The sequence below is a fragment of the Ranitomeya variabilis genome, chromosome 2 (genome assembly GCF_051348905.1).
Source record: "Ranitomeya variabilis isolate aRanVar5 chromosome 2, aRanVar5.hap1, whole genome shotgun sequence".
NCBI lineage: Eukaryota > Metazoa > Chordata > Amphibia > Anura > Dendrobatidae > Ranitomeya > Ranitomeya variabilis.
In genome coordinates, this window is record NC_135233.1 from 932,042,059 (window position 1) to 932,066,983 (window position 24,925).

Genomic DNA, 24,925 nt, shown 5'->3' on the forward strand with positions numbered 1-24,925 from the left:
AAGTTGTTTGACAGCAACAAATAAAGTTAGTTTGGTTACGATTTTTAAACAATGAGGAAGTCTGGTGCAAGAGGTCGTCGTGGGCGTTCATTGTCAGCTGGTAATGATGGTAGTGGTAGTGGAGCATCAGGTGGTCGTGGGGATAAAAATATTCCACCTAAGTCTGGAGCTGTGGAGCCAGTTTCGTCGTCAGGCTACACAAGGCCTCGAACGCTCTCTTTTCTGGGAGTAGGAAAACCGCTTTTAAAGGCTGAGCAGCAACAGCAAGTTTTGGCTTACATTGCAGACTCAGCCTCTAGCTCTTTTGCCTCCTCTTCCGAAACTGGTAAATGTAAAAGCAGCGCGTCGCTTGTGGATGTTCACGGTCAGGGACAAGTCGCTTCCTTGTCCTCCTCAGCAAAAACTACAACAAGAGAGAAGGATGCAGCAGGCGACACAACGGGTCACTCCATGGAGCTCTTTACACATACCGTCCCTGGCTTAGAAAGTGAAACATTTAACAGGCCATGCCCATTACAAGTAGATTCTGACATGGAGTGCACTGATGCACAGCCACAGCCAGAGTACTATGCTGCTCCTTTGACTCAGACCACCACATTGCCCTCTCAGGGTACAGATCCACAATCAGACCCTGATGAGACTATGTTGCCCCGCCACGAACGCTATACCACCGACCGACACAGTGACACAGACGAAGTTGCACACGAGCTCGAAGAGGAGGTAATAGATGACCCAGTTATTGACCCCGATTGGCAGCCATTGGGGGAACAGGGTGCAGGCGGCAGTAGTTCAGAAGCGGAGGTGGAGGAGGGGCCGCAGCAGGCATCAACATCGCAACAGGTTCCATCTGCCGGGCCCGTATCTGGCCCAAAACGCGTGTCAAAGCCAAAACCTGTTGGAGGACAGCGTGGCCATCCGGTTAAAGCTCAGTCTGCAATCCCTGAAAAGGGATCCGAGTCTAGGAAGAGTGCAGTCTGGCATTTTTTTAAACAACATCCAACTGATCAGCGCAAAGTCATCTGTCAAAAATGTTCAACTAGCTTAAGCAGAGGTCAGAATCTGAAAAGTCTAAATACTAGTTGCATGCATAGACACTTAACCACCATGCATTTTCAAGCCTGGACTAACTACCAAACGTCCCTTAAGGTTGTAGCACCCTCGGCCAATGAAGCTAGTCAGCAACGCAACATCCCTTCCGTCACTGTAAGGCCACCATTTTCCGCACCACCGGCAGTATCTGTGCAGGTTTCTTTGCCAGCCAAAAGCAGTCAGGGTCAGGGAATCACCAGTTTAGTAGGAGGAAATATTGCATCTAGGGCACCGGCGGAAACAATACCGTCTCCAACCGTCTCTCAGTCTGCCATGTACACCGGCACACCCGAAAGTTCCACGATCTCCTGCTCTCCAGTCCAGCTCACCCTACATGAGACTCTGGTTAGAAAAAGGAAGTACTTATCCTCGCATCCGCGTACACAGGGTTTTAACGCCCACATAGCTAGACTAATCTCGTTAGAGATGATGCCCTACCGTTTAGTTGAAAGCGAAGCTTTTAAAGCCCTGATGGAGTACGCTGAACCACGATACGAGCTACCTAGTCGACACTTTTTTTCCAGAAAAGCCATCCCAGCCCTGCACCAGCATGTTAAACAGCGCATCGTCCATGCACTTAGGCAATCTGTGAGTACAAAGGTGCACCTGACTACAGATGCATGGACCAGTAGGCATGGCCAGGGACGTTATGTGTCCATCACGGCACACTGGGTGAATGTGGTGGATGCAGGGTCCACAGGCGACATCAATTTAGGGACAGTTGTGCCTAGCCCACGGTCTAGGAAACAGTTGGCTGTAGGCGTTCGCACCCCCTCCTCCTCCTCCTCGTCCTCCTGCAGAAGCTACAGCTCTTCCACAGAACGCAGTCGGCCAACCACTCCATCGGCAGATGACACTGTTGCACACCAGTTGTCCCATTATGGGCCAGCTACTGCCAAGCGTCAGCAGGCTGTATTGGCTATGAAGTGTTTGGGCGACAACAGACACACCGCGGAAGTTCTGTCCGAGTTCTTGCAACAAGAAACGCAGTCGTGGCTGGGCACAGTAGATCTTGAGGCAGGCAAGGTAGTGAGTGATAACGGAAGGAATTTCATGGCTGCCATCTCCCTTTCCCAACTGAAACACATTCCTTGCCTGGCTCACACCTTAAACCTGGTGGTGCAGTGCTTATTGAAAACTTATCCTGGGTTCTCCGACCTGCTCCTCAAAGTGCGTGCACTTTGCTCACATATCCGACGTTCGCCTGTACACGCCAGCCGTATGCAGACCTATCAGCGGTCTTTGAACCTTCCCCAGCATCGCCTAATCATAGACGTTGCAACAAGGTGGAACTCAACACTGCACATGCTTCAGAGACTGTGCGAACAGAGGCGTGCTGTTATTTATTTGTGGGAGGATACACGGGCAGGCAGTAGGATGGCAGACATGGAGTTGTCAGGTGTGCAGTGGTCGAAGATACAAGACATGTGTCAAGTCCTTCAGTGTTTTGAGGAATGCACACGGCTGGTTAGTGCAGACAACGCCGTAATAAGCATGAGCATCCCCCTAATGCGTCTGCTGATGCAAAGTTTGACGCACATAAAGGAGCAGGCGTCTGCACCAGAGGAAGAGGGAAGCCTTGATGACAGTCAGCCATTGTCTGGTCAGGGCAGTGTACAGGACGAGGTAGCGGGCGAAGAGGAGGTGGAGGACGAGGAGGATGATGGGGATGAGTATATTTTTAATGCGGAAACTTTCACGGGGGCACAGGAAATTGGTTGCGTGTCACGGCCGGGTTCTGGTTTTTTGAGGGACACAAGTGACGTAGATTTGCCTGCAACTGCCCCTCAACCAATCACAACCGGAGATTTGACAACTGGAACTTTGGCCCACATGGCGGATTATGCCTTACGTATCCTAAAAAGGGACACACGCATTACGAAAATGATGAACGATGACGATTACTGGTTGGCCTGCCTCCTTGATCCACGCTATAAAGGCAAATTGCAAAATATTATGCCACATGAGAACTTGGAACTAATATTAGCAACCAAACAATCAACTCTTGTTGACCGTTTGCTTCAGGCATTCCCAGCACACAGCGCACGTGATCGTTCTCACACAAGCTCCAGGGGGCAGCAGACTAGGAGTGTTAGGGGTGCACACATCAGAAGTGGCGTTGGACAGAGGGGTTTTCTGACCAGGTTGTGGAGTGATTTTGCTATGACCGCAGACAGGACAGGTACTGCTGCATCAATTGAAAGTGACAGGAGACAACATTTGTCCAGTATGGTTACTAACTATTTTTCATCCCTTATCGATGTTCTCCCTCAACCGTCATTCCCATTTGATTACTGGGCCTCCAAATTAGACACCTGGCCAGAATTGGCAGAATATGCATTGCAGGAGCTTGCTTGCCCGGCAGCAAGTGTCCTATCAGAAAGAGTATTCAGTGCTGCAGGTTCAATATTAACCGAAAAAAGGACTCGTCTGGCTACCCAAAATGTTGACGATCTAACATTCATTAAAATGAACCACAACTGGATTTCGAAATCTTTTGCCCCACCTTGCCCGGCCGACACCTAGCTTTCCTATGAAAAGCTCTTGCCTGTGAATTACTTTTCTAATGTCTAATTTGCTGCAGCTGATTGTACAGCATACGACATGTTTACACCTCCCTAAATGGCAAAACTCCCCACACGGGGCCGTGGTATCGCGACTTGGCGCAAGCACCCGTGAGACTGCTGTTTGTCTGAAGAGGTGGGTGTGCTCGCTTTTGGTTGACGGCATTGCTACTGGGTCCCTCATAGTACAATGTAGTGTCTCTGGCGGTGGTGGTGCGCACCCAACGTCAGACACACCGTTGTAACATGAGGGGCCCTGGGGCGGTCCCGCCGGCCTCAAGAGAGTTCCCCCCTACCCCAGCTCAAAATGTGCTCTACCACGTGCAAAATTATGTCGCACAGCTCCACCAATCTTTAGTCTATTCGCTGACATCATTCAATGTCTGGCACTGACAATACAAATTTGTAGACATCTATGATGCAACTTAAAGTAGTCTGTGTCTGTGTCCTATATTGGCACCATTAAATAGTTACTGCCAAATTACAATGTCAGAAACTCAGTAGATGAGCCCACCCCTGTACCTAAGTATGCCACCTTTTTTTTTTGTTTTGGTTGTTTTGCGAGACATTAACATCTATTTATATTTTGGGAGTACTGGGACAGACACTCCTTGCACTACTCCTCCACTCACCACCAAGCTGCCTGTGTATCCATGTAACCGCTGTGAAACTGCCATGAGCCTATTGTTTGTTATTTTAGGCCTTTGATAGCCTGTGTGCGGTCCCTACTTTAAATACTCCTCCACTGACCAGACCACTGCTGCCCGTGTACCCCTGGAACCAATTATAAAGTGCCTACAGCCAGCCCATTTTCTTATGTTAGGCCTTTGATAGCCTGTCTGCGGTCCCTACTTTAAATACTCCTCCACTCACCACCAAGCTGCCTGCCCGTGTATCCATGTAACCGCTGTGAAACTGCCATCATGAGCCTATTGTTTGTTATGTTAGGCCTTTGATAGCCTGTCTGCGGTCCCTACTTTAAATACTCCTCCACTGACCAGACCACTGCTGCCCGTGTACCCCTGGAACCAATTATAAAGTGCCTACAGCCAGCCCATTTTCTTATGTTAGGCCTTTGAAGCCTGTCTGCGGTCCCTACTTTAAATACTCCTCCACTCACCACCACCAAGCTGCCTGCCCGTGTATCCATGTAACCGCTGTGAAACTGCCATGAGCCTATTGTTTGTTATTTTAGGCCTTTGATAGCCTGTGTGCGGTCCCTACTTTAAATACTCCTCCACTCACCACCAAGCTGCCTGCCCGTGTATCCATGTAACCGCTGTGAAACTGCCATGAGCCTATTGTTTGTTATTTTAGGCCTTTGATAGCCTGTGTGCGGTCCCTACTTTAAATACTCCTCCACTCACCACCAAGCTGCCTGCCCGTGTATCCATGTAACCGCTGTGAAACTGCCATGAGCCTATTGTTTGTTATGTTAGGCCTTTGATAGCCTGTCTGCGGTCCCTACTTTAAATACTCCTCCACTGACCAGACCACTGCTGCCCGTGTACCCCTGGAACCAATTATAAAGTGCCTACAGCCAGCCCATTTTCTTATGTTAGGCCTTTGAAGCCTGTCTGCGGTCCCTACTTTAAATACTCCTCCACTGACCAGACCACTGCTGCCCGTGTACCCCTGGAACCAATTATAAAGTGCCTACAGCCAGCCCATTTTCTTATGTTAGGCCTTTGAAGCCTGTCTGCGGTCCCTACTTTAAATACTCCTCCACTCACCACCACCAAGCTGCCTGCCCGTGTATCCATGTAACCGCTGTGAAACTGCCATGAGCCTATTGTTTGTTATTTTAGGCCTTTGATAGCCTGTGTGCGGTCCCTACTTTAAATACTCCTCCACTCACCACCAAGCTGCCTGCCCGTGTATCCATGTAACCGCTGTGAAACTGCCATGAGCCTATTGTTTGTTATTTTAGGCCTTTGATAGCCTGTGTGCGGTCCCTACTTTAAATACTCCTCCACTGACCAGACCACTGCTGCCCGTGTACCCCTGGAACCAATTATAAAGTGCCTACAGCCAGCCCATTTTCTTATGTTAGGCCTTTGAAGCCTGTCTGCGGTCCCTACTTTAAATACTCCTCCACTGACCAGACCACTGCTGCCCGTGTACCCCTGGAACCAATTATAAAGTGCCTACAGCCAGCCCATTTTCTTATGTTAGGCCTTTGAAGCCTGTCTGCGGTCCCTACTTTAAATACTCCTCCACTCACCACCACCAAGCTGCCTGCCCGTGTATCCATGTAACCGCTGTGAAACTGCCATGAGCCTATTGTTTGTTATTTTAGGCCTTTGATAGCCTGTGTGCGGTCCCTACTTTAAATACTCCTCCACTCACCACCAAGCTGCCTGCCCGTGTATCCATGTAACCGCTGTGAAACTGCCATGAGCCTATTGTTTGTTATTTTAGGCCTTTGATAGCCTGTGTGCGGTCCCTACTTTAAATACTCCTCCACTGACCAGACCACTGCTGCCCGTGTACCCCTGGAACCAATTATAAAGTGCCTACAGCCAGCCCATTTTCTTATGTTAGGCCTTTGAAGCCTGTCTGCGGTCCCTACTTTAAATACTCCTCCACTGACCAGACCACTGCTGCCCGTGTACCCCTGGAACCAATTATAAAGTGCCTACAGCCAGCCCATTTTCTTATGTTAGGCCTTTGAAGCCTGTCTGCGGTCCCTACTTTAAATACTCCTCCACTGACCAGACCACTGCTGCCCGTGTACCCCTGGAACCAATTATAAAGTGCCTACAGCCAGCCCATTTTCTTATGTTAGGCCTTTGAAGCCTGTCTGCGGTCCCTACTTTAAATACTCCTCCACTCACCACCACCAAGCTGCCTGCCCGTCTATCCATGTAACCGCTGTAAAACTGCAATGAGCCTATTGTTTGTTATTTTAGGCCTTTGATAGCCTGTCTGCGGCCCCTACTTGCAATACTCCTCCACTGACCACAATGCTGCCTGGAGTGCCTGCCTGTGTATCCATGTAACCGATGTAAAACTGCCATGACTGCCTACTGTTTGTTATTTTAGGCCTTTGATAGCCTGTCTGCAGCCCCTACTTGCAATACTCCTCCACTGACCACACCAATGCTGCCCGTGTACCCCTGGAACCTATTTAAAAGTTCATAGAGCCTAGTTATATATTTTATTTACTATTAATAAGGCCATGATGGACTACGCTGTACCACGCTACAAGCTAACCAGTCGACACTTCTTTTGCGAGAAAAGCCATCCCAACCCTCCACCAGCATGTAGAAGACCGCATTGTCCATGCACTCTGGCAATCTGTGAGTACAAAGGTGCACCTGACAACAGACGCATGGACCTGTAGGCATGGCCACGGAAGATTACGTGTCCATTACGGCGCAATGGGTTAATGTGGTGGATGCATGGTCCACAGGGGACAGCCTACTAAGTCTGTCTGCAGTCCCTAATTCAAATTGTGCTCCACTGTCTAAATCGGAACTTCCACCTTCTGGCTTTCGGCCTATAGTATCAGAAATTAAACTGCATTTGGCCTTCAACTTTGGTTAGGGCCTACTAACGGCTTCTGCCCCTCCCTGGTGTTGCCCTCAACTAAATAAAGCTGAGCTTCAACCTTCTGCTCCAAATTACCATTTTGAAAAATGCAATAGGCTTTTCAGGCCTACTAAAGGAGTCTGTCTGTGTGCCCCTCCCTGGTGTTGTCCTCAACTAAATAAAGCTGAGCTTCAACCTTCCGGCTCTCATTATGTGGTTTTAAAAAAAAAAAAAGGTGGTTAGGGCCTACTAACGGCTTCTGCCCCTCCCTGGTGTTGTCCTCAACTAAATAAAGCTGAGCTTCAACCTTCCGGCTCTCATTATGTGGTTTTAAAAAAAAAAAAGGTGGTTAGGGCCTACTAACGGCTTCTGCCCCTCCCTGGTGTTGTCCTCAACTAAATAAAGCTGAGCTTCAACCTTCCGGCTCTCATTATGTGGTTTTAAAAAAAAAAAAGGTGGTTAGGGCCTACTAACGGCTTCTGCCCCTCCCTGGTGTTGTCCTCAACTAAATAAAGCTGAGCTTCAACCTTCCGGCTCTCATTATGTGGTTTTAAAAAAAAAAAAGGTGGTTAGGGCCTACTAACGGCTTCTGCCCCTCCCTGGTGTTGTCCTCAACTAAATAAAGCTGAGCTTCAACCTTCCGGCTCTCATTATGTGGTTTTAAAAAAAAAAAAGGTGGTTAGGGCCTACTAACGGCTTCTGCCCCTCCCTGGTGTTGTCCTCAACTAAATAAAGCTGAGCTTCAACCTTCCGGCTCTCATTATGTGGTTTTAAAAAAAAAAAGGTGGTTAGGGCCTACTAACGGCTTCTGCCCCTCCCTGGTGTTGTCCTCAACTAAATAAAGCTGAGCTTCAACCTTCCGGCTCTCATTATGTGGTTTTAAAAAAAAAAAATGGTGGTTAGGGCCTACTAACGGCTTCTGCCCCTCCCTGGTGTTGTCCTCAACTAAATAAAGCTGAGCTTCAACCTTCCGGCTCTCATTAAGTGGTTTTAAAAAAAAAATGGTGGTTAGGGCCTACTAACGGCTTCTGCCCCTCCCTGGTGTTGCCCTCAACTAAATAAAGCTGAGCTTCAACCTTCTGCTCCAAATTACCATTTTAAAAAATGCAATAGGCTTTTCCGGCCTACTAAAGGTGTCTGCCCCTCCCTGGTGTTGTCCTCAACTGAACAAAGCTGAGCTTCCACATTCTGGCTTTCGCCCTATACTATCAGATATTAAACTGCATTTGGCCTACTAGTGTGGTTAGGCCCTTGAAACAGTGTCTGCTGCTCTTGGGTTTGCTACTCCACTGAACAAAGCAATGCCGCCTGTTTAGTCCTGTTACCAATTTTGAACTGCATGTAGCCTACTTTATTCTTTGGCCCTATATCTGTTTCCTCCTCATCCTGCCCATTGCCCAGCCACTGCTAAATGAGTCTGCTGGTACATTGACCGAGACCACTACATTCCCCTTGTACTCTACACAGCCAGAATCTGTCCCTGCTGAAAGTAAGGTTCCCCTTCCCGCATGTTATACCACCTTACACAGGGACAAAGAGGAAGGTGCAGATGAAAGTGCAGGTTCCTTCATCAGGTGGGGGGGCATACTCGTTGGCGACGTCACTGGCACAGGGCCCCTCAGAGTACGCAAAAGTGTCGCTGCTGGTGGGAGGCGCCCCCGCCATGCAAACACACCGCCGTACTTTGAGGGGCCCTGTGCCAGTGGCAATGCGAACGAGTGGGCCCCCCCCCTGCTTGCTCAGGATCACAGCACTTGCAACTTTTAAATAATTACCTTTCCCTGCAACACCGCCGTGACGTAGTCCGCATTTCCTGGGCCCACGAAAAACTTGAGCCGGCCCTACTCCCCCCACAACTTTTGCCAAATGACCCCCAATTCCCTATGCCCAACTATTATTATAAAGTTAATTAAGATTGACAAGCTTCAGAAACAAGAATGGATGTTTTTGGCATTAAAATGGGCACTGTAGGTGTTTTCCTGGCCTCCACTCACTGCCGACTATGCTTCCCCATTGACTTGCATTGGGTTTCGTGTTTCGGTCGATCCCCGACTTTTAGCGATAATCGGCCGACTGCACTCGACTCGACTCTGGACAAAATCGGGTTTCCCAAAACCCTACTCGATCTTAAAAAAATGAAAGTCGCTCAACCCTAGATACAATATGTTGGCACACAGTAATAGTAACGCTCCAAAAACACTTTTTTCCTGACATTCCCATAAACTTTAGCTAATTTAAAAAAATATTTACTGAATTGTGTACTGTGTGTTATACTGCATCATACAAAATATATATACCGCTCTGGCAAAAATTAAGAGACCACTGCAAAATGTTGAGTTTGTCTGATTTTTCTCTTTATAGGTATATTCTTGAGTAAAATGTAAATTGTTCTTTTATTCTATAAACTACTGACAACATGTCTCCGAAGTTCCAAGCAATAACTTTTGTATTTTTTTCTGGCAAAGAAAAATGGTCAAAATAAAAAAAACTCCAGTGCTTACAGACCTCAAATAATGCAAAGAAAACAAGTTCATAATCATTTAGAAACAACAGTACTAATGTTTTAACTCAGGAAGAGTTCAGAAATCAATATTTTGTGGAATAACCATGATTTTTAATCACAGCTTTCATGCATCTTGGCTTGCTTTCCACCAGTCTTTCACACTGCTTCTGGAGCAAAAAGGTAAGCAGTTCCTCTTTGTTGATGGCTTATGACTGTCCATCATCCTCTTGATTACATTCCAGAGGTTTTCAATGGGGTTCAGGTCTGGAGATTGGGCTGCCCATGACAGGGGTTTTGATGTTGTTGTGATCTCTTAATTTTTGCTAGAGCTGTATGTACTTGTTATTATTATTATTGGGTTCCTTATGAAATCATTCTGGAAGCTCAGACTACAGCAAAGTGCATTAATAAGGTATATCAACCATAAATGAAATTTGAGCATGTAAAATGTGTTAATGCACCATTTATATATTAATATCATTCATCACAAAATGCAAATCTAAATCTAACACTGATATAAGACTATAACAATTACACTGATGTGAAAGTAAATCTTTGCACATAGTTTTACCAAGATCCTGTCTCCATCTTCATCTGCTGCAAACAAGCTGATCCCACATCCGACATATTATTTTGAAGACAAGTAGCATTTGACGATTTGCGGAGAGCTCAATTTTGAGATTTTTGGCATAAATATAAATAATATAACACATTAAAATTATACAACTTTATAACACACTGCATATAATATTGCTTTTAACCCCTTCACGACTTATGACATATAGGTACGTCGTAGGCTGTGTCCCAGCACTCTATGTGGGCTCCGGTGCTGAGCCCACATGTTTTCCGGCTCTAACAACCACGGTTGGAATCGCGATATACCTGTGGCTGTTAACATGTTAAATGCTATCAAATCTCTGAGAGTGGCATTTAACATGCTCATCACAAACCCTGTTGTGAATTCTGTTTGTGGGCTCCCCCGGTGGTGTTTTATGGTATTGCCACTTATTTGCCTTCTTCTATCCTTGATCACCTGTTGACACCCATTAGGGGAGTTTCCTATTTAAGCCTGCTTGGCTGCTGGTCTGATGCCGGCCAACAATGTATCAGTAGCATTCTGTTGCATTCTCCTGCCTCAAGTTCCAGTTCAGCTAAGTTGAATTTTGTTCCTAGTTAATGCTATTTTTTGTCCAGCTATCTGCAATGTGACTCTCTGTAGCTGGAAGCTCTCGTGGACTGGAATTGCCACTCCAGTGGCATGAGTTGTCACTGGAGTTTTAAAGTAATTTCAGGATGGTGTTTTTGAGTAGTGTTTTGAAGTTGACCGTGAAGTGACTCTTTCCTGTACTTCTGCTATCTAGTAAGCGGACCTCACTGTGCTAATCTGCTGTTCATCCTACGTATGTCTTTTCCTCTTGACTCACTGTCAATATTTGTGGGGGCCTGCTATCTCCTTTTGGGGTTCATCTCTGGAGGTAAGGCAGGCCTGTATATTCCTCTGATAGGGGTAGTTAGATCTCCGGCTGGCGCGTGGTGTCTAGGGCATCGTAGGAAACACTCCCCGGCTACTTCCAGTGTTGTGTCAGGTTCAGGTCACGGTCACTTTAGTTTCCATCACCCGAGAGCTAGTCTGTTTGTTATTTTTGATTTCCCTGCCATTGGGAAAATCATAACAGTTTGGCCGGCCTCATGTGTTAAAACTATGCACTAAAGCAGGAAAGGATATGAAAAGGTTTTTTTTTCCTTCTGTGTTTGGAAAGTGCACCTTAGTGCTTATTTGTACTCCTTGCTTAAACTGCAGTCTTCAGCCTTTTTTTTTTTTTTTCCTTCCTCTCCTCTTAATCTCTGAATGGCTTTGGTTACACCTGTTTGAATCATGGATCCACAGAGTTTGGTTGCAGGTCTGAATAACCTGGCTACAAAGGTCCAGAACTTACAAGATTTTGTTATACGTGCTTCAATGTCTGAACCTAAGATTCCTATGCCTGAATTTTTTACCGGAGACAGATCCCGTTTTTTGAATTTCAGAGAGAATTGTAAATTGTTTTTGTCTCTGAAATCTCACTCTGCTGGTGATCCTGCGCAACAGGTTAAAATTGTTATTTCTCTATTGCGGGGTGACCCACAAAGTTGGGCATTTGCATTGTCGCCAGGGGATCCTGCGTTATTAAATGTAGATGCGTTTTTTCTGGCTTTGGGGTTGCTTTATGAAGAACCTAATTTAGAGATTTTGGCTGAGAAAGCCTTGATAGCTCTTTCCCAAGGGCAAGATGAAGCTGAGATATACTGCCAGAAATTTCGTAAATGGTCGGTGCTTACTAAATGGAATGAGTGCGCTCTAGCAGCTAATTTCAGAGAAGGTCTCTCTGATGCCGTGAAGGATGTCATGGTGGGGTTCCCTGTGCCTACAGGTCTGAATGATGCCATGAAATTGGCTATCGAGATTGATCGGCGTTTACGGGAGCGCAAATCTGTGCACCATATGGCGGTATCTTCTGAGCAAAAATCTGTGCACCATATGGCGGTATCTTTTGAGCAAAAACCTGTGCACCATATGGCGGTATCTTCTGAGCAAAAACCTGTGCACCATATGGCGGTATCTTCTGAGCAAAGACCTGTGCATCATTTGGCGGTGACCTCTGAAAAGGCACCAGAGCATATGCAATGCGATAGTGTATTGTCTAGAGGCGAACGACAGAATTACAGGCGCAAAAATGGGTTGTGCTTCTATTGTGGAGATCCAGCTCATGTTATATCAGCATGCTCTAAACGCATAAAGAAGGTTGATAAAAAGGTTGATAAATCTTTTTCTATGGGTACCTTGCAGTCTAAATTTCTTTTGTCCGTGACATTGATTTGTACTTTATCATCTGTTACTGTGGATGCTTATGTGGATTCTGGCGCCGCTCTGAGTCTCATGGATTGGTCCTTTGCCAAGCGTTGTGGGTTTGATTTAGAGCCTCTGGAGGTTTCTATTCCCTTAAAGGGTATTGATTCTACACCTTTGGCTAGCAATAAACCACAATATTGGACACAAGTGACTATGCATCTTTCCCCAGACCATCAGGAGATTATTCGTTTCCTTGTGTTATATAATCTACATGACGTATTAGTACTTGGATTACCATGGTTACAAATTCATAATCCAGTCTTGGACTGGAGATCAATGTCTGTGCTGAGCTGGGGATGTCGGGGGATTCATGGGGATGCACCCTTGGTTCCCATTTCTTCATCTACTCCCTCTGAGATCCCAGCATTTCTGTCAGATTTTTATGATGTCTTTCAGGAGCCTAAAACTGATTCTCTCCCCCCTCACAGAGAGTGTGACTGCGCTATTGAGTTGATTCCCGGTAGTAAATTTCCTAAGGGTCGCTTGTTTAATTTGTCTGTACCTGAACATACTGCTATGCGGGAGTATATCAGAGAATCTTTGGAAAAGGGTCATATTCGCCCCTCTTTGTCTCCATTGGGGGCAGGGTTTTTTTTTGTGGGTAAAAAGGATGGTTCATTGAGACCTTGTATCGACTATCGACTTCTGAATAAGATTACTGTTAAATACCAGTACCCGTTACCTTTACTGACTGATCTTTTTGCTCGCATAAAGGGGGCGAAGTGGTTCACTAAGATCGATCTACGTGGTGCGTATAATTTGGTGCGGATTAAGCAGGGGGATGAGTGGAAGACCGCATTTAATACGCCTGAAGGCCATTTTGAGTATTTGGTAATGCCTTTCGGTCTCGCGAATGCCCCTTCCGTCTTTCAGTCCTTTATGCACGATATTTTCCGTGAATATCTGGATAAATTTATGATTGTGTATTTGAATGATATTTTGATTTTTTCGGAGGACTGGGAATCTCATGTTCAACAGGTCAGGAGAGTTTTTCAGGTTTTACGAGCTAATTCTCTATTTGTGAAGGGCTCAAAGTGTATTTTTGGGGTTCAGAGAATTTCCTTTCTGGGATATATTTTTTCCCCTTCATCTATGGAGATGGACCCTGTTAAGGTTCAGGCTATTTGTGATTGGATACAACCTACTTCTCTAAAGAGTCTTCAGAAGTTCTTGGGATTTGCTAATTTCTATCGCCGATTCATAGCGGGTTTTTCTGCCATTGCTAGACCTTTGACTGATTTGACCAAGAAGGGTGCTGATGTTGCTAATTGGTCCTCTGCGGCTGTGGAGGCCTTTCGGGAGCTTAAGCGCCGCTTTTCTTCTGCTCCTGTGTTGCGCCAGCCTGATGTTTCGCTCCCGTTCCAGGTTGAAGTAGATGCTTCCGAGATCGGAGCAGGTGCAGTTTTGTCGCAGAAAGGTCCTGACTGCTCAGTGATGAGACCATGTGCGTTTTTCTCTCGAAAGTTTTCGCCCGCTGAGCGAAATTATGATGTTGGAAATCGGGAGCTCTTGGCCATGAAGTGGGCATTTGAGGAGTGGCGTCATTGGCTTGAGGGTGCTAGACACCAGGTGGTGGTCTTGACTGACCACAAAAATCTAATTTATCTTGAGTCAGCCAGGCGTCTGAATCCTAGACAGGCGCGCTGGTCGTTGTTTTTCTCTCGATTTAACTTTGTGGTCTCATATCTGCCTGGGTCTAAGAATGTGAGGGCGGATGCCCTCTCTAGGAGTTTTGAGCCTGACTCGCCTGGTGATTCCGAACCTACTGGTATCCTGAAGGATGGGGTGATATTGTCAGCTGTCTCCCCAGACCTGCGGCGCTCTTTGCAGGAGTTTCAGGTGGATAGGCCTGATCGCTGTCCGCCTGGTAGACTGTTTGTCCCTGATGACTGGACCAGTAGAGTTATTTCGGAGGTTCACTCTTCCGCGTTGGCAGGTCATCCTGGAATTTTTGGCACCAGGGATCTGGTGTCTAGGTCCTTCTGGTGGCCTTCCTTGTCTCGAGATGTACGTATTTTTGTGCAGTCTTGTGATGTTTGTGCTCGGGCTAAGCCCTGCTGTTCCCGGGCCAGCGGGTTGTTGTTGCCCTTGCCTATTCCTAAGAGGCCTTGGACGCACATCTCTATGGACTTTATTTCTGACCTTCCTGTTTCTCGTAGGATGTCCGTCATCTGGGTGGTGTGTGACCGTTTTTCCAAGATGGTTCACTTGGTACCTTTGCCCAAATTGCCCTCCTCCTCTGAGCTGGTCCCTCTGTTTTTTCAGAATGTTGTGCGTTTGCATGGTATTCCTGAGAATATAGTGTCTGACAGGGGTACTCAGTTTGTGTCTAGATTTTGGCGGGCGTTCTGTGCCAGGATGGGCATCGACTTGTCGTTTTCGTCTGCGTTCCATCCTCAGACTAATGGCCAGACTGAGCGTACTAATCAGACCTTGGAGACTTACTTGAGGTGTTTTGTGTCCGCTGATCAGGACGATTGGCTTGATTTTTTGCCATTGGCAGAGTTTGCCCTTAACAATCGGGCCAGTTCTGCCACTTTGGTTTCTCCATTTTTTTGTAATTCAGGGTTTCACCCTCGCTTTTCGTCCGGTCAATTGGAGTCTTCGGATTGTCCTGGAGTAGATGCTGTGGTTGATAGAATGCATCAGATTTGGGGACAGGTTGTGGACAATCTAAAGTTGTCCCAGGAGAAGACTCAACAGTTCACTAATCGTCATCGGCGTGTCGGTCCTCGTCTTTGTGTTGGGGACCTGGTTTGGTTGTCTTCTCGATTTGTTCCTATGAAGGTCTCGTCTCCTAAGTTTAAGCCTCGGTTTATCGGCCCTTATAGGATTCTGGAGGTTCTCAATCCTGTGTCCTTTCGTTTGGACCTCCCAGCATCTTTTACTATTCATAATGTTTTTCATCGGTCATTATTGCGGAGGTATGAGGTGCTGGTTGTTCCGTCTGCTGATCCTCCTGCTCCTGTGCTGGTTGAGGGTGAGTTGGAGTATGTGGTGGAAAAGATCTTGGACTCCCGTGTTTCCAGACGGAAACTTCAGTATCTGGTTAAGTGGAAAGGCTATGGCCAGGAGGATAATTCTTGGGTGACAGCATCTGATGTTCATGCTCCTGATTTGGTTCGTGCATTCCATAGTGCTCATCCAGATCGCCCTGGTGGTTCTGGTGAGGGTTCGGTGCCCCCTCCTTAAGGGGGGGGTACTGTTGTGAATTCTGTTTGTGGGCTCCCCCGGTGGTGTTTTATGGTATTGCCACTTATTTGCCTTCTTCTATCCTTGATCACCTGTTGACACCCATTAGGGGAGTTTCCTATTTAAGCCTGCTTGGCTGCTGGTCTGATGCCGGCCAACAATGTATCAGTAGCATTCTGTTGCATTCTCCTGCCTCAAGTTCCAGTTCAGCTAAGTTGAATTTTGTTCCTAGTTAATGCTATTTTTTGTCCAGCTATCTGCAATGTGACTCTCTGTAGCTGGAAGCTCTCGTGGACTGGAATTGCCACTCCAGTGGCATGAGTTGTCACTGGAGTTTTAAAGTAATTTCAGGATGGTGTTTTTGAGTAGTGTTTTGAAGTTGACCGTGAAGTGACTCTTTCCTGTACTTCTGCTATCTAGTAAGCGGACCTCACTGTGCTAATCTGCTGTTCATCCTACGTATGTCTTTTCCTCTTGACTCACCGTCAATATTTGTGGGGGCCTGCTATCTCCTTTTGGGGTTCATCTCTGGAGGTAAGGCAGGCCTGTATATTCCTCTGATAGGGGTAGTTAGATCTCCGGCTGGCGCGTGGTGTCTAGGGCATCGTAGGAAACACTCCCCGGCTACTTCCAGTGTTGTGTCAGGTTCAGGTCACGGTCACTTTAGTTTCCATCACCCGAGAGCTAGTCCGTTTGTTATTTTTGATTTCCCTGCCATTGGGAAAATCATAACAAAACCCCACCCATCGGCTCTCATGTCATATGACCACCGATGGGTTGGCATGACAACCTGGGGTCTGTAGACCCCTTTGGTTGTCATTGCCTGTGGCCGGAGCTCATAGAAGAGCATTTTAGCAAGGCTGAAGCCCAGCCATGTGTAGCACAAGCGATCAGAACATCACAGCTTCTAGTCTCCTATGTCTCCTAGACTATTGAAGTCAGTGAAAATTTTAAAAAGTTATTAAAAATATATAAAAGTTCAAATCACCCCCATTCACCCCATTCAAATGAAACCACCCAATCTATCAAAATATAAAAAGAACTGATCCGATCTGCAAACAGGGTAACAAAAAAAAATCGAAATGCTAGGATTACGTTTTTTGGTCGCCATTTCAATAAAGTGCAATAACAGGCGATCAAAACATCGCATCCATCCCAAAATGGTATTAATAAAAACATCAGCTCAGCATGCAAAAAATAAGCCCTTACCCAGCCCCAGATACAAAAAATGGGCACACAATGGGTCTCAAGAAATGGTGCCATTCTTTTTTCTGCAAACATAAAACGGAACCTAGACATGTTTGGTGTCTACAAACTTTAATGACCTGGAGAATCATAATAGCAAGGCAGTTTTAGCATTTAGCAAACATGGTAAAAAAAAAAAAAATATTGTGCAATTGCACTTTTTTTTTTGCAATTTTACGTCCCTTTGATTTTTTTTCCCATTTTCCAGTACACAATATGGTAAAACCAATGATGTAATTCAAAGGTGCAACTCGCCTCACAAAAAACCAAGCCCTCACATGGCCATATTGACCAAAAAATAAAAACATTATGGCTCAGGGAAAAAGGGGGGCAAAAAATGGAAGCGCAAAAATGGAAAACCCCAAGCGGTTAATGTTCACATTCTGCTTACTGTCAGCAAATGTAAGCGCTGATCTTGAGAGAGGCTTAAGCTTGGCCAGACCATGTCCAGCTGGCTGAGGTGAGGGACTCGTAAATTGTCCAGCACATTATGAAGACAAGTTTCCAGCCTTTGGCTATAAAGGAATAGATGCACTTTTTTTTAACAAGGCCTCATTCTGAAGTCCGATTTTTGTATACGAGTTGTATCCGTGTTTCTCACAGATAGCGCTAGAACCTGTAATAGTATTTGGGGCCGCTCACATGTCCGATTTTTACCTTAGGCCGAGGGATCCACAGTAAATATCGGAGACATGTCCGTTATTGATCCAAGGGCTGGATCAAAATTGGAGATGCAAGTCTATGAAAAATCGGAGCATGCTCAGGTGACATCCAAGTGCGGTCCAATTTTCACAGAAAATGGAGAAGCTGAATATTTTTCTTTCTGCAGATACGAGAAAATCTGATGACACTCAGACCAAACTCTGATCAGAATAATCGGTCTGTTTTTCTCGTACATGAAAAAAAAACTTTTCATAACAAGTCCCAAATTTCGAGAACTTTTCATATTTTACGAGTTGCATAACTTTTGACCTTGTAACGATAAACCTTTATCAATACACTTTTGCCCTCCTTTAGCTTGTTATATAGATATGTTATAACATTCTTCCACCAAGTGCTGTGTCACCGAAAATGCAGAATATAAGAGGTGAATGAAAGTCCGTATGTAACATGTTTGGGGGAAAGTATTCGACATTTTCAGTGCAAGGTCACAGGTTTTTTATTTCTAAATGTGCTGTAATATCTTCTGAAGAGGCTTCTACCGTAGAACTGATTGCTGCGTTTTACAATTCACCGAGCAGCAAGTGCAATAAAGTTCCCACTACAAGCTGCTCAGCATTCACTGCCATTCCTTACCTTATGCATAAGAATTTAATTTGTTTTCCATTGATCCTTTAATTACTAAATTTGTTTAAAAGCTGTTATATTATCTCTTTTTTGACACAATATGGCACAATTTTGTTATAATTTTGAAAACCAAATAAGACAACTGCAGTTGGTAGCCTTTCAAAGAAACCACCCCTTTAAGATGAAATCAATCCTGTTTCAAGTGTATTCCCTTGCTTTGTGATGAGGACTCTAGGGGTACATTTTGCTGAAAAATGGCTTTTTGATTGTTCAGAATTCTTTTCGATTAATATGCAGCTGTCATTCCTAGGCAAATCTAGGCCCGCTTTAATGTGCCTCTTTTTTTCCCTTTTCTTTTCCCCAGGCTTCAAACGATGTTTCTAGAAGAGACGGTCCATTCTTTTCTGATTGGAGCCCGATACAACAGGTTAGAGACATAAGATGATTTCTCAGACATGTGCCAATTGACTTTACCTGTTTACCCACTGATTTTAAAGTGGCTTTAACCGCGGTGCTAACTTGACTCGAGTGTCTAATATTTTCTCTTTGCGATCAGATCATATTCTAAGCAATCTTTTATATATGTGCACATGCAAAGATCAATGCAAAATCACAATGTCTGCAAATAACTACTTTGTTCCTATATTTCTAACACTTCATGCCAGGGATAGAGGAAAACATCAGCGTAGGTAGTGCAATATCAAAACAATGGGCACCTGCCCAAAAGTTGCAGTAGTATAATGGAAAATTCAATATTGTGACTGGTGCACTAATAATACACATTTTCCCGTTCCACTGCATATTTTCCTGGATATACAGTATATTTATTAGAAATTCTCATGTATGGAAGTGTTCTGTAACATTGCAGAACGTTGCCTTACTTAAGCCCTCTAGTGGAAAGAGATGTAATTGCACTTATGTTGTACCGGTGCCCAGACTCTTCACTTCTTATCTCTCGCTGCTTTAGGCTTTCTGATGTAAGCGCTGCCAATTAAATTGGCAGTCAAGGAGTCTATTTACAGACTTTGCTAATATCATGATAATTCTTACTTCACATGATGTACTTGGAGAAATTGTAATTAGGCACAAGTGTTAGAAATCCCTAAATCCTAATGCTTGGCATAGTCCCATAGACAACATTCTCAAAATGCATTTTTAAAACATTTCCTAAAAAAAAAGTTTTTTTTTCAAGGAGTTTCTTCTGCTGCAATCATTCTGCCCAAGCCATGGCCATCGTGAATCAGAGCCTGTCTGTACATTTGCAGCCTGTTATTTTTTACCCTGAAACGCACCGACGTTTCAGAGAAATTAGTTTGATGTTCACAGCACCACTCTTCTTCCCCAAGAATGTTTAAAATCTTTGGACTTTTTTCTTGCAAATGCCAGAGTATTTCTGAAAAAAAAACACAAATGGCTGCAATCGTGCAGCCAGACTCTAATTCGTGCTGCCCGTGATATGGGGAGCATGAATCGATGAAAAGTTCCCTTTAAGGCAAATTTAAGGGGTTTTCCCATCTCCAAGATCCTATCCCAATATGTTGTAGTTGTAATAATAATAATATTATCAAATATCAAGTTCTTCTGATTCATATGTCTCTTTCCTCATGTGCAGGCATTGCTTAGGTATCCATGACCTGAATGGCATAACTTGCAGATTGGTAGAGTTGATCTTACTAACAGATTGCCTTTATAGAATTGATAGAATTTGGCCTGTGTGGTGCACAGATACATTTGTATCTTTAGAGTAGTGCTAATCCTGACTCCCCTGCCATCTTGCTGCCTTAGCTCCTGTCTTTCCACATTTCCGAGCCTGACCATGAACATCGCTTTTACAACCTGTGCAGACCCAGTCACAGAGCTATTGATATGCACACGCTATGTATATGGTTCAATATCCAAGAATGCTGTTTACAATGTGATGAATGTCATATTTCACCAATACCATTCTTCTAATGTTCCTGTTGATATATGGTATTCTGATCTGTGCAGTAATGGACAGGGAGTCTAAGATTACTCTCATATTACAAGATGTTAGCTCAGAGCAGCTTTAATATGACAGCTAATATAAGTCATCCAGGATTACTAGAAGGGGGTGATGAAAGTGTTCTGTTACGTTCAACTCCATGCCATCGATAGCCGCAGCAGATGGATAGATGGGGAGTGAGTGGAATGACAGACCTCACAGACACAAGTGCAGACAATACTGGAACAAATGAGGTGAAGATGACCTAGTGCACCTGAGGCTCTGGAGGAGGCAGGGGATAATCTGAAAAAAATTGTGCTTCCATCATTTTTATTTGTGGGATGCCATTGAATAATTTCCAAACCACATTATAAAACATAAAACACATGCGAGTCTCCAAGACTTCAGTAAGAATTCAGCTGAAGTTGGTTATTTTCTCCCTCCACCGAAATTATTCAATCATGTTCAATAGAACAGAAACAGTCACCATGAGAACTACTTTATGTCTATATCTATAAAGTACCACAATGGCACTAGTGTAATATCACCTATTGACCCATGAATTCCCAATCAGGGGCCTTCAGGAAGCTCACACTGAGGCCGGGGTCACATGGCCGTCAATCCTCTCATGTGAGACAATTGGGCCGATTTTATGCTAATGACATCCGAGTGCAGTCCGAAGGTTCACACGCACCCATACACTTGTACGGATATCGGATGCACTCGCAGCATGCATCGATTATTTTCTCATGCCGAAGATCTGTACTGCCCCAAGGTATAACATTGGGCTGATAAAACATCGGATTTCGCTCGTCCATGGTATACGCTGGTGTGAATCTGAAAGACAAACAGTGTACCCTATTTACTAGCTGAATAACTCACTGACTTCTTTACTTAAAAGGTTTCAGCAGATCTAGCTGCCAATACAAAATGTGGGATGGCTCACTATTTTCCTCTGTTAAGGATCATGCCTCAAAAGACCAGACCCCGAGCAGGGACGAATGATAGCACAAGTTTGCCAGTAACATCTCATTGCTACTGCTAAGTAATGCGCCCCTTCGCCTCATAGTTATGGCTTGGCTTTCAGGCACATGCAAAAGCCTCACTGTGGGATCCTAGTCTTAAAGGGGTTTTCCCATGAACAAAGTACATTTTAGACACAAGATCTCGGAAAAAAATAAGTTCAACAATTGGATGTGTTAACAAAACATTCCTTATGCTGAGATAATGTTATAAATGTGCCCCTGCTGTGTACTGTGTAATGGCCATGTGTGACCATATAGGAACATGGTCTGATCATACCACAGCTCCTGGGTAGAATAGGACAAAAGGGAGGAAGAGGACACAAAAGAGTGTACAGACAGGGCAGCATAGTATAGCAGCTGCTGCTTTCTGTGAGGTAAAACATGTTTAAAAACAAGGAGCAAATGCTTTACCTCACAGAAAGAATCAGCTGTCATCCACTGCTGTAATGTCTGTATACTCTGTTTTGCATTTTTATTTTAAGATTTATTGAATTAAATGTACTTTGTTCTTGGGGAATCCCACAAAAGTAGTAGTAAGCAATGCCAGGTGAAAAGCGTCCTGTGTTCTCCAGAGGGTTGGATGGTTTTATAAAAAAAATAGCATAATAATAATATCAATTATGTATTTGAATAACAAGACAATGTTGATATTGCTAATAGCAATGCAAATAATTTTAATGGTAACAAAAAAATTGTGAAAGTAAAAGAAAACTTTTGTGTTCACAAAATGTCATAAAACATAGAAATTGTATCATTGGGCAGTGCATAAAGGTAATGTGCAATTTGGTTAAACACTATAAAATAAAATAATATAAAATAAAATTGTTATTTTATTTTTGCATTCCTCCAAAAACAAGTGAATAAATATAAACTATTTTATGTGCACTAACCAATTTTAGCAAAAATGGGAAAAATGCTTTTAAAAGAGTGTCTGTTTATGGAAAATATCTCTCTCAGCTGCAATTTGTATAAAAACAGCAACTGGATTTCTCACCCTCCCCTGGTTTGGTACTGTGTCTATGCTTTGGCTCCCGGTGTCTGCTATTGTCTGCAGCTCAGCGGTTCTGCCCAAACGGACCCTGCAAGTAACAATGTCAATGTAATGTCATCACTGCAGACAATAACAGATATCGTAAGCAACAAAAAAAATCAATGCTGGACCTAGAGAGGGTGATTAAAGCACAGTGTGTTTGTTTTTTAAAACCTAGCAGGGGACAGGGGATTTATGAAAATGGAAATTCCCCTTAAGACCAAAACTAACTGTGGCATTAAAAGGTCACAATTATATTGTCGTGTGTGATCAAAGTTCAGAGCATTTTTGTATATTTTCCCATATTTTTTGTTTGTTAAAATCGTGACACAAGTGGAAAGCATAAAATAAAGGAATAGAAGGTTATATTACTTCTTTTACTTTATATTCAGGGGAAGATACATCATAACAATAACTTATCACCATGCCTGACTCACTGTATCAAAACACAATACTAACCCTCAGTACTTTACAATGATAAATGGGCTGCCTATAACTTCTAATATCACTGTGGAGGACAGAGAGCTAATACACGATGACATTGGAGAGCTCAACTCTATGTACAATTATATCTACTTAAGAGACTATTGATATACACACGAAACATCACAACAGTACTAAATATGATTAGTGAATTTAATATATAAATTCATTTAATATAATTCATTTTAATGGGGATGTTTTAGTTAAACCCATTTTACCCCCTTAACGATCACCGATACCCTTTTTAACTGCACTAATAAAGGGACCTTATTCCCCAGCACCGCTTTTTAATGGCGCTGAGAAATAAGAGTATAGCGCCGCCTGGCAAAGGCAATTCCCACGAGTGTCAGCTGTATATGACAGCTGGCACCCTGCAGGATTGGCGCCAGCCAGTTTTGTGATCGATCGGGCTCAATAACCCCTTAAATACCGCTGTCAATCGTGACGGCAGTATTTACAGTCCTGCTCATTGTTATTGGCACCCATGAAGTTTAAGTACTGTGGAATATCTCCTGAAAAAAAAGTATCAAGTGAAATAGTTTTTTTTTGAAAAGCGCACTAGTGTTAAATACTAAAGAGCAAATGATAAATAATAATTTAACACAAAAAAAAATTGAAGGGAAAAATAGAAAAACTTAAAGCTTGCTATGACTCTGGTATTGGCACCATTTACACTAAATTAATATGGAAACACATTTTGACTCGCCTGTGGCATAAAAAAAATGAGAAACAACGGGTCGGGTGGATACCATCGGCCTACATGCCGACGATATGGTGATATTTATGGATAAGGCTGAGGAAACACTACCCAAAGTGATAGCTACCATAGATGTCTTTAGTAAATACTCCGGCCTGTATATAAACTGGGACAAATCTGCTCTATTGCCTCTCTCCTGTGCCCCAATGCCAAATCTTGAAACTCTGTCCTTACTACCCGTCGTATCCAGTTTCAAATATTTGGGTATCTATATGTCTCAAAATAGCAACTCTGATCTACGTCTCAATGTCTTCCCATTATTAGGCTTGGTCAAATCCAAATTTGCATCTTGGAGCAAACTCCCTCTATCTGTTGCAGGCCGTATTAACCTAATAAAAATGATTTTACTCCCGAAACTTAACTATTGCCTTCAGCATAGTGCAATACCGGTACCTAAGTCCCTCTTTACAAATTTAAATTCCCAAACTACTTCTTTTATATGGGGGAAATCTAGACCCAAACTTAGACTGTCTGTTTTGCAGAGGCCTAAACGGGGGGGTGGAGCGGCATTACCAGATTTTTTCCTATATTACCTGGCTGGGCAGGCTAAAGCATTGGGCACATGGATGCCTGGTGGTTGTCTTCCTAACTCTGAACATCATTTGCTTCATTCAGCTCAGGTGGAGTGTCCATTGAGTTTTTTAGAATCAGAAAAAATGAGTACCTCTCACCCTCTGCCCATGCTCCGGTTGGCACGATTGGTCTGGAGACAAATTAAGAAGGTTGTGGGATTTACAGATATTACTGCTGAAATGCCTTTGTGGAAGAATAATTATTTTCCGATGCTGCTAAACCACCCGTCCACTGATTTTTGGGTAATGTATGGTGTTGCCTCGGTGGGGGATTTGTATGACCACGGAACAATTGCAGTCTAAGTACGATATTCCAAGATCCCAATTTTTTCGCTACTTACAATTAAGATCTGCTATTCAGTCATATATGAGAGGGGTGGATACAGGCCGCACAATCTCGTCTTTACCTTTGAATCCTCAAATCCCAGGGACCCCAGGGCCTTATTTCTTCTTTATATACTTATATGTTGTCGGCGGGGACGGGATCAATTATGGGACTTATCAAGGAGAGGTGGGAGAGACTCATCCCTGATATACAGGAAGAAGAATGGGAGGAAATTTTAGAGTCTCCACTTAAGGTATCCCCATCGATCAATAATAGAATGACACAATTATACATAATATATCAATCGTATTTGACTTCCACGCGGCTTTTTAAGATGGGTCGACTTCAATCTTCGGAATGCATGCGTTGTCATTCACCAGACGCAGATTTTATCCACATGATGTGGAGCTGTCCCATAATCCTTCAATATTGGGGGGAGGTGATATCATTACTTTCCTCCATAGTC

At 44.1% G+C, this 24,925-nt stretch overlaps 1 protein-coding gene across 1 annotated transcript in view; it reads left to right on the top strand.

Moving 5' to 3' along the window:
- LOC143810029 (uncharacterized) overlaps positions 1 to 24,925 on the top strand; it is a 479,140-nt gene that overhangs the window by 380,391 nt on the left and 73,824 nt on the right. The window contains exon 7 of the mRNA XM_077292939.1: positions 18,669 to 18,731. Within this exon, the coding sequence (XP_077149054.1) occupies positions 18,669 to 18,731 (63 nt within the window). The remainder of the gene's footprint in view (positions 1 to 18,668; positions 18,732 to 24,925) is intronic.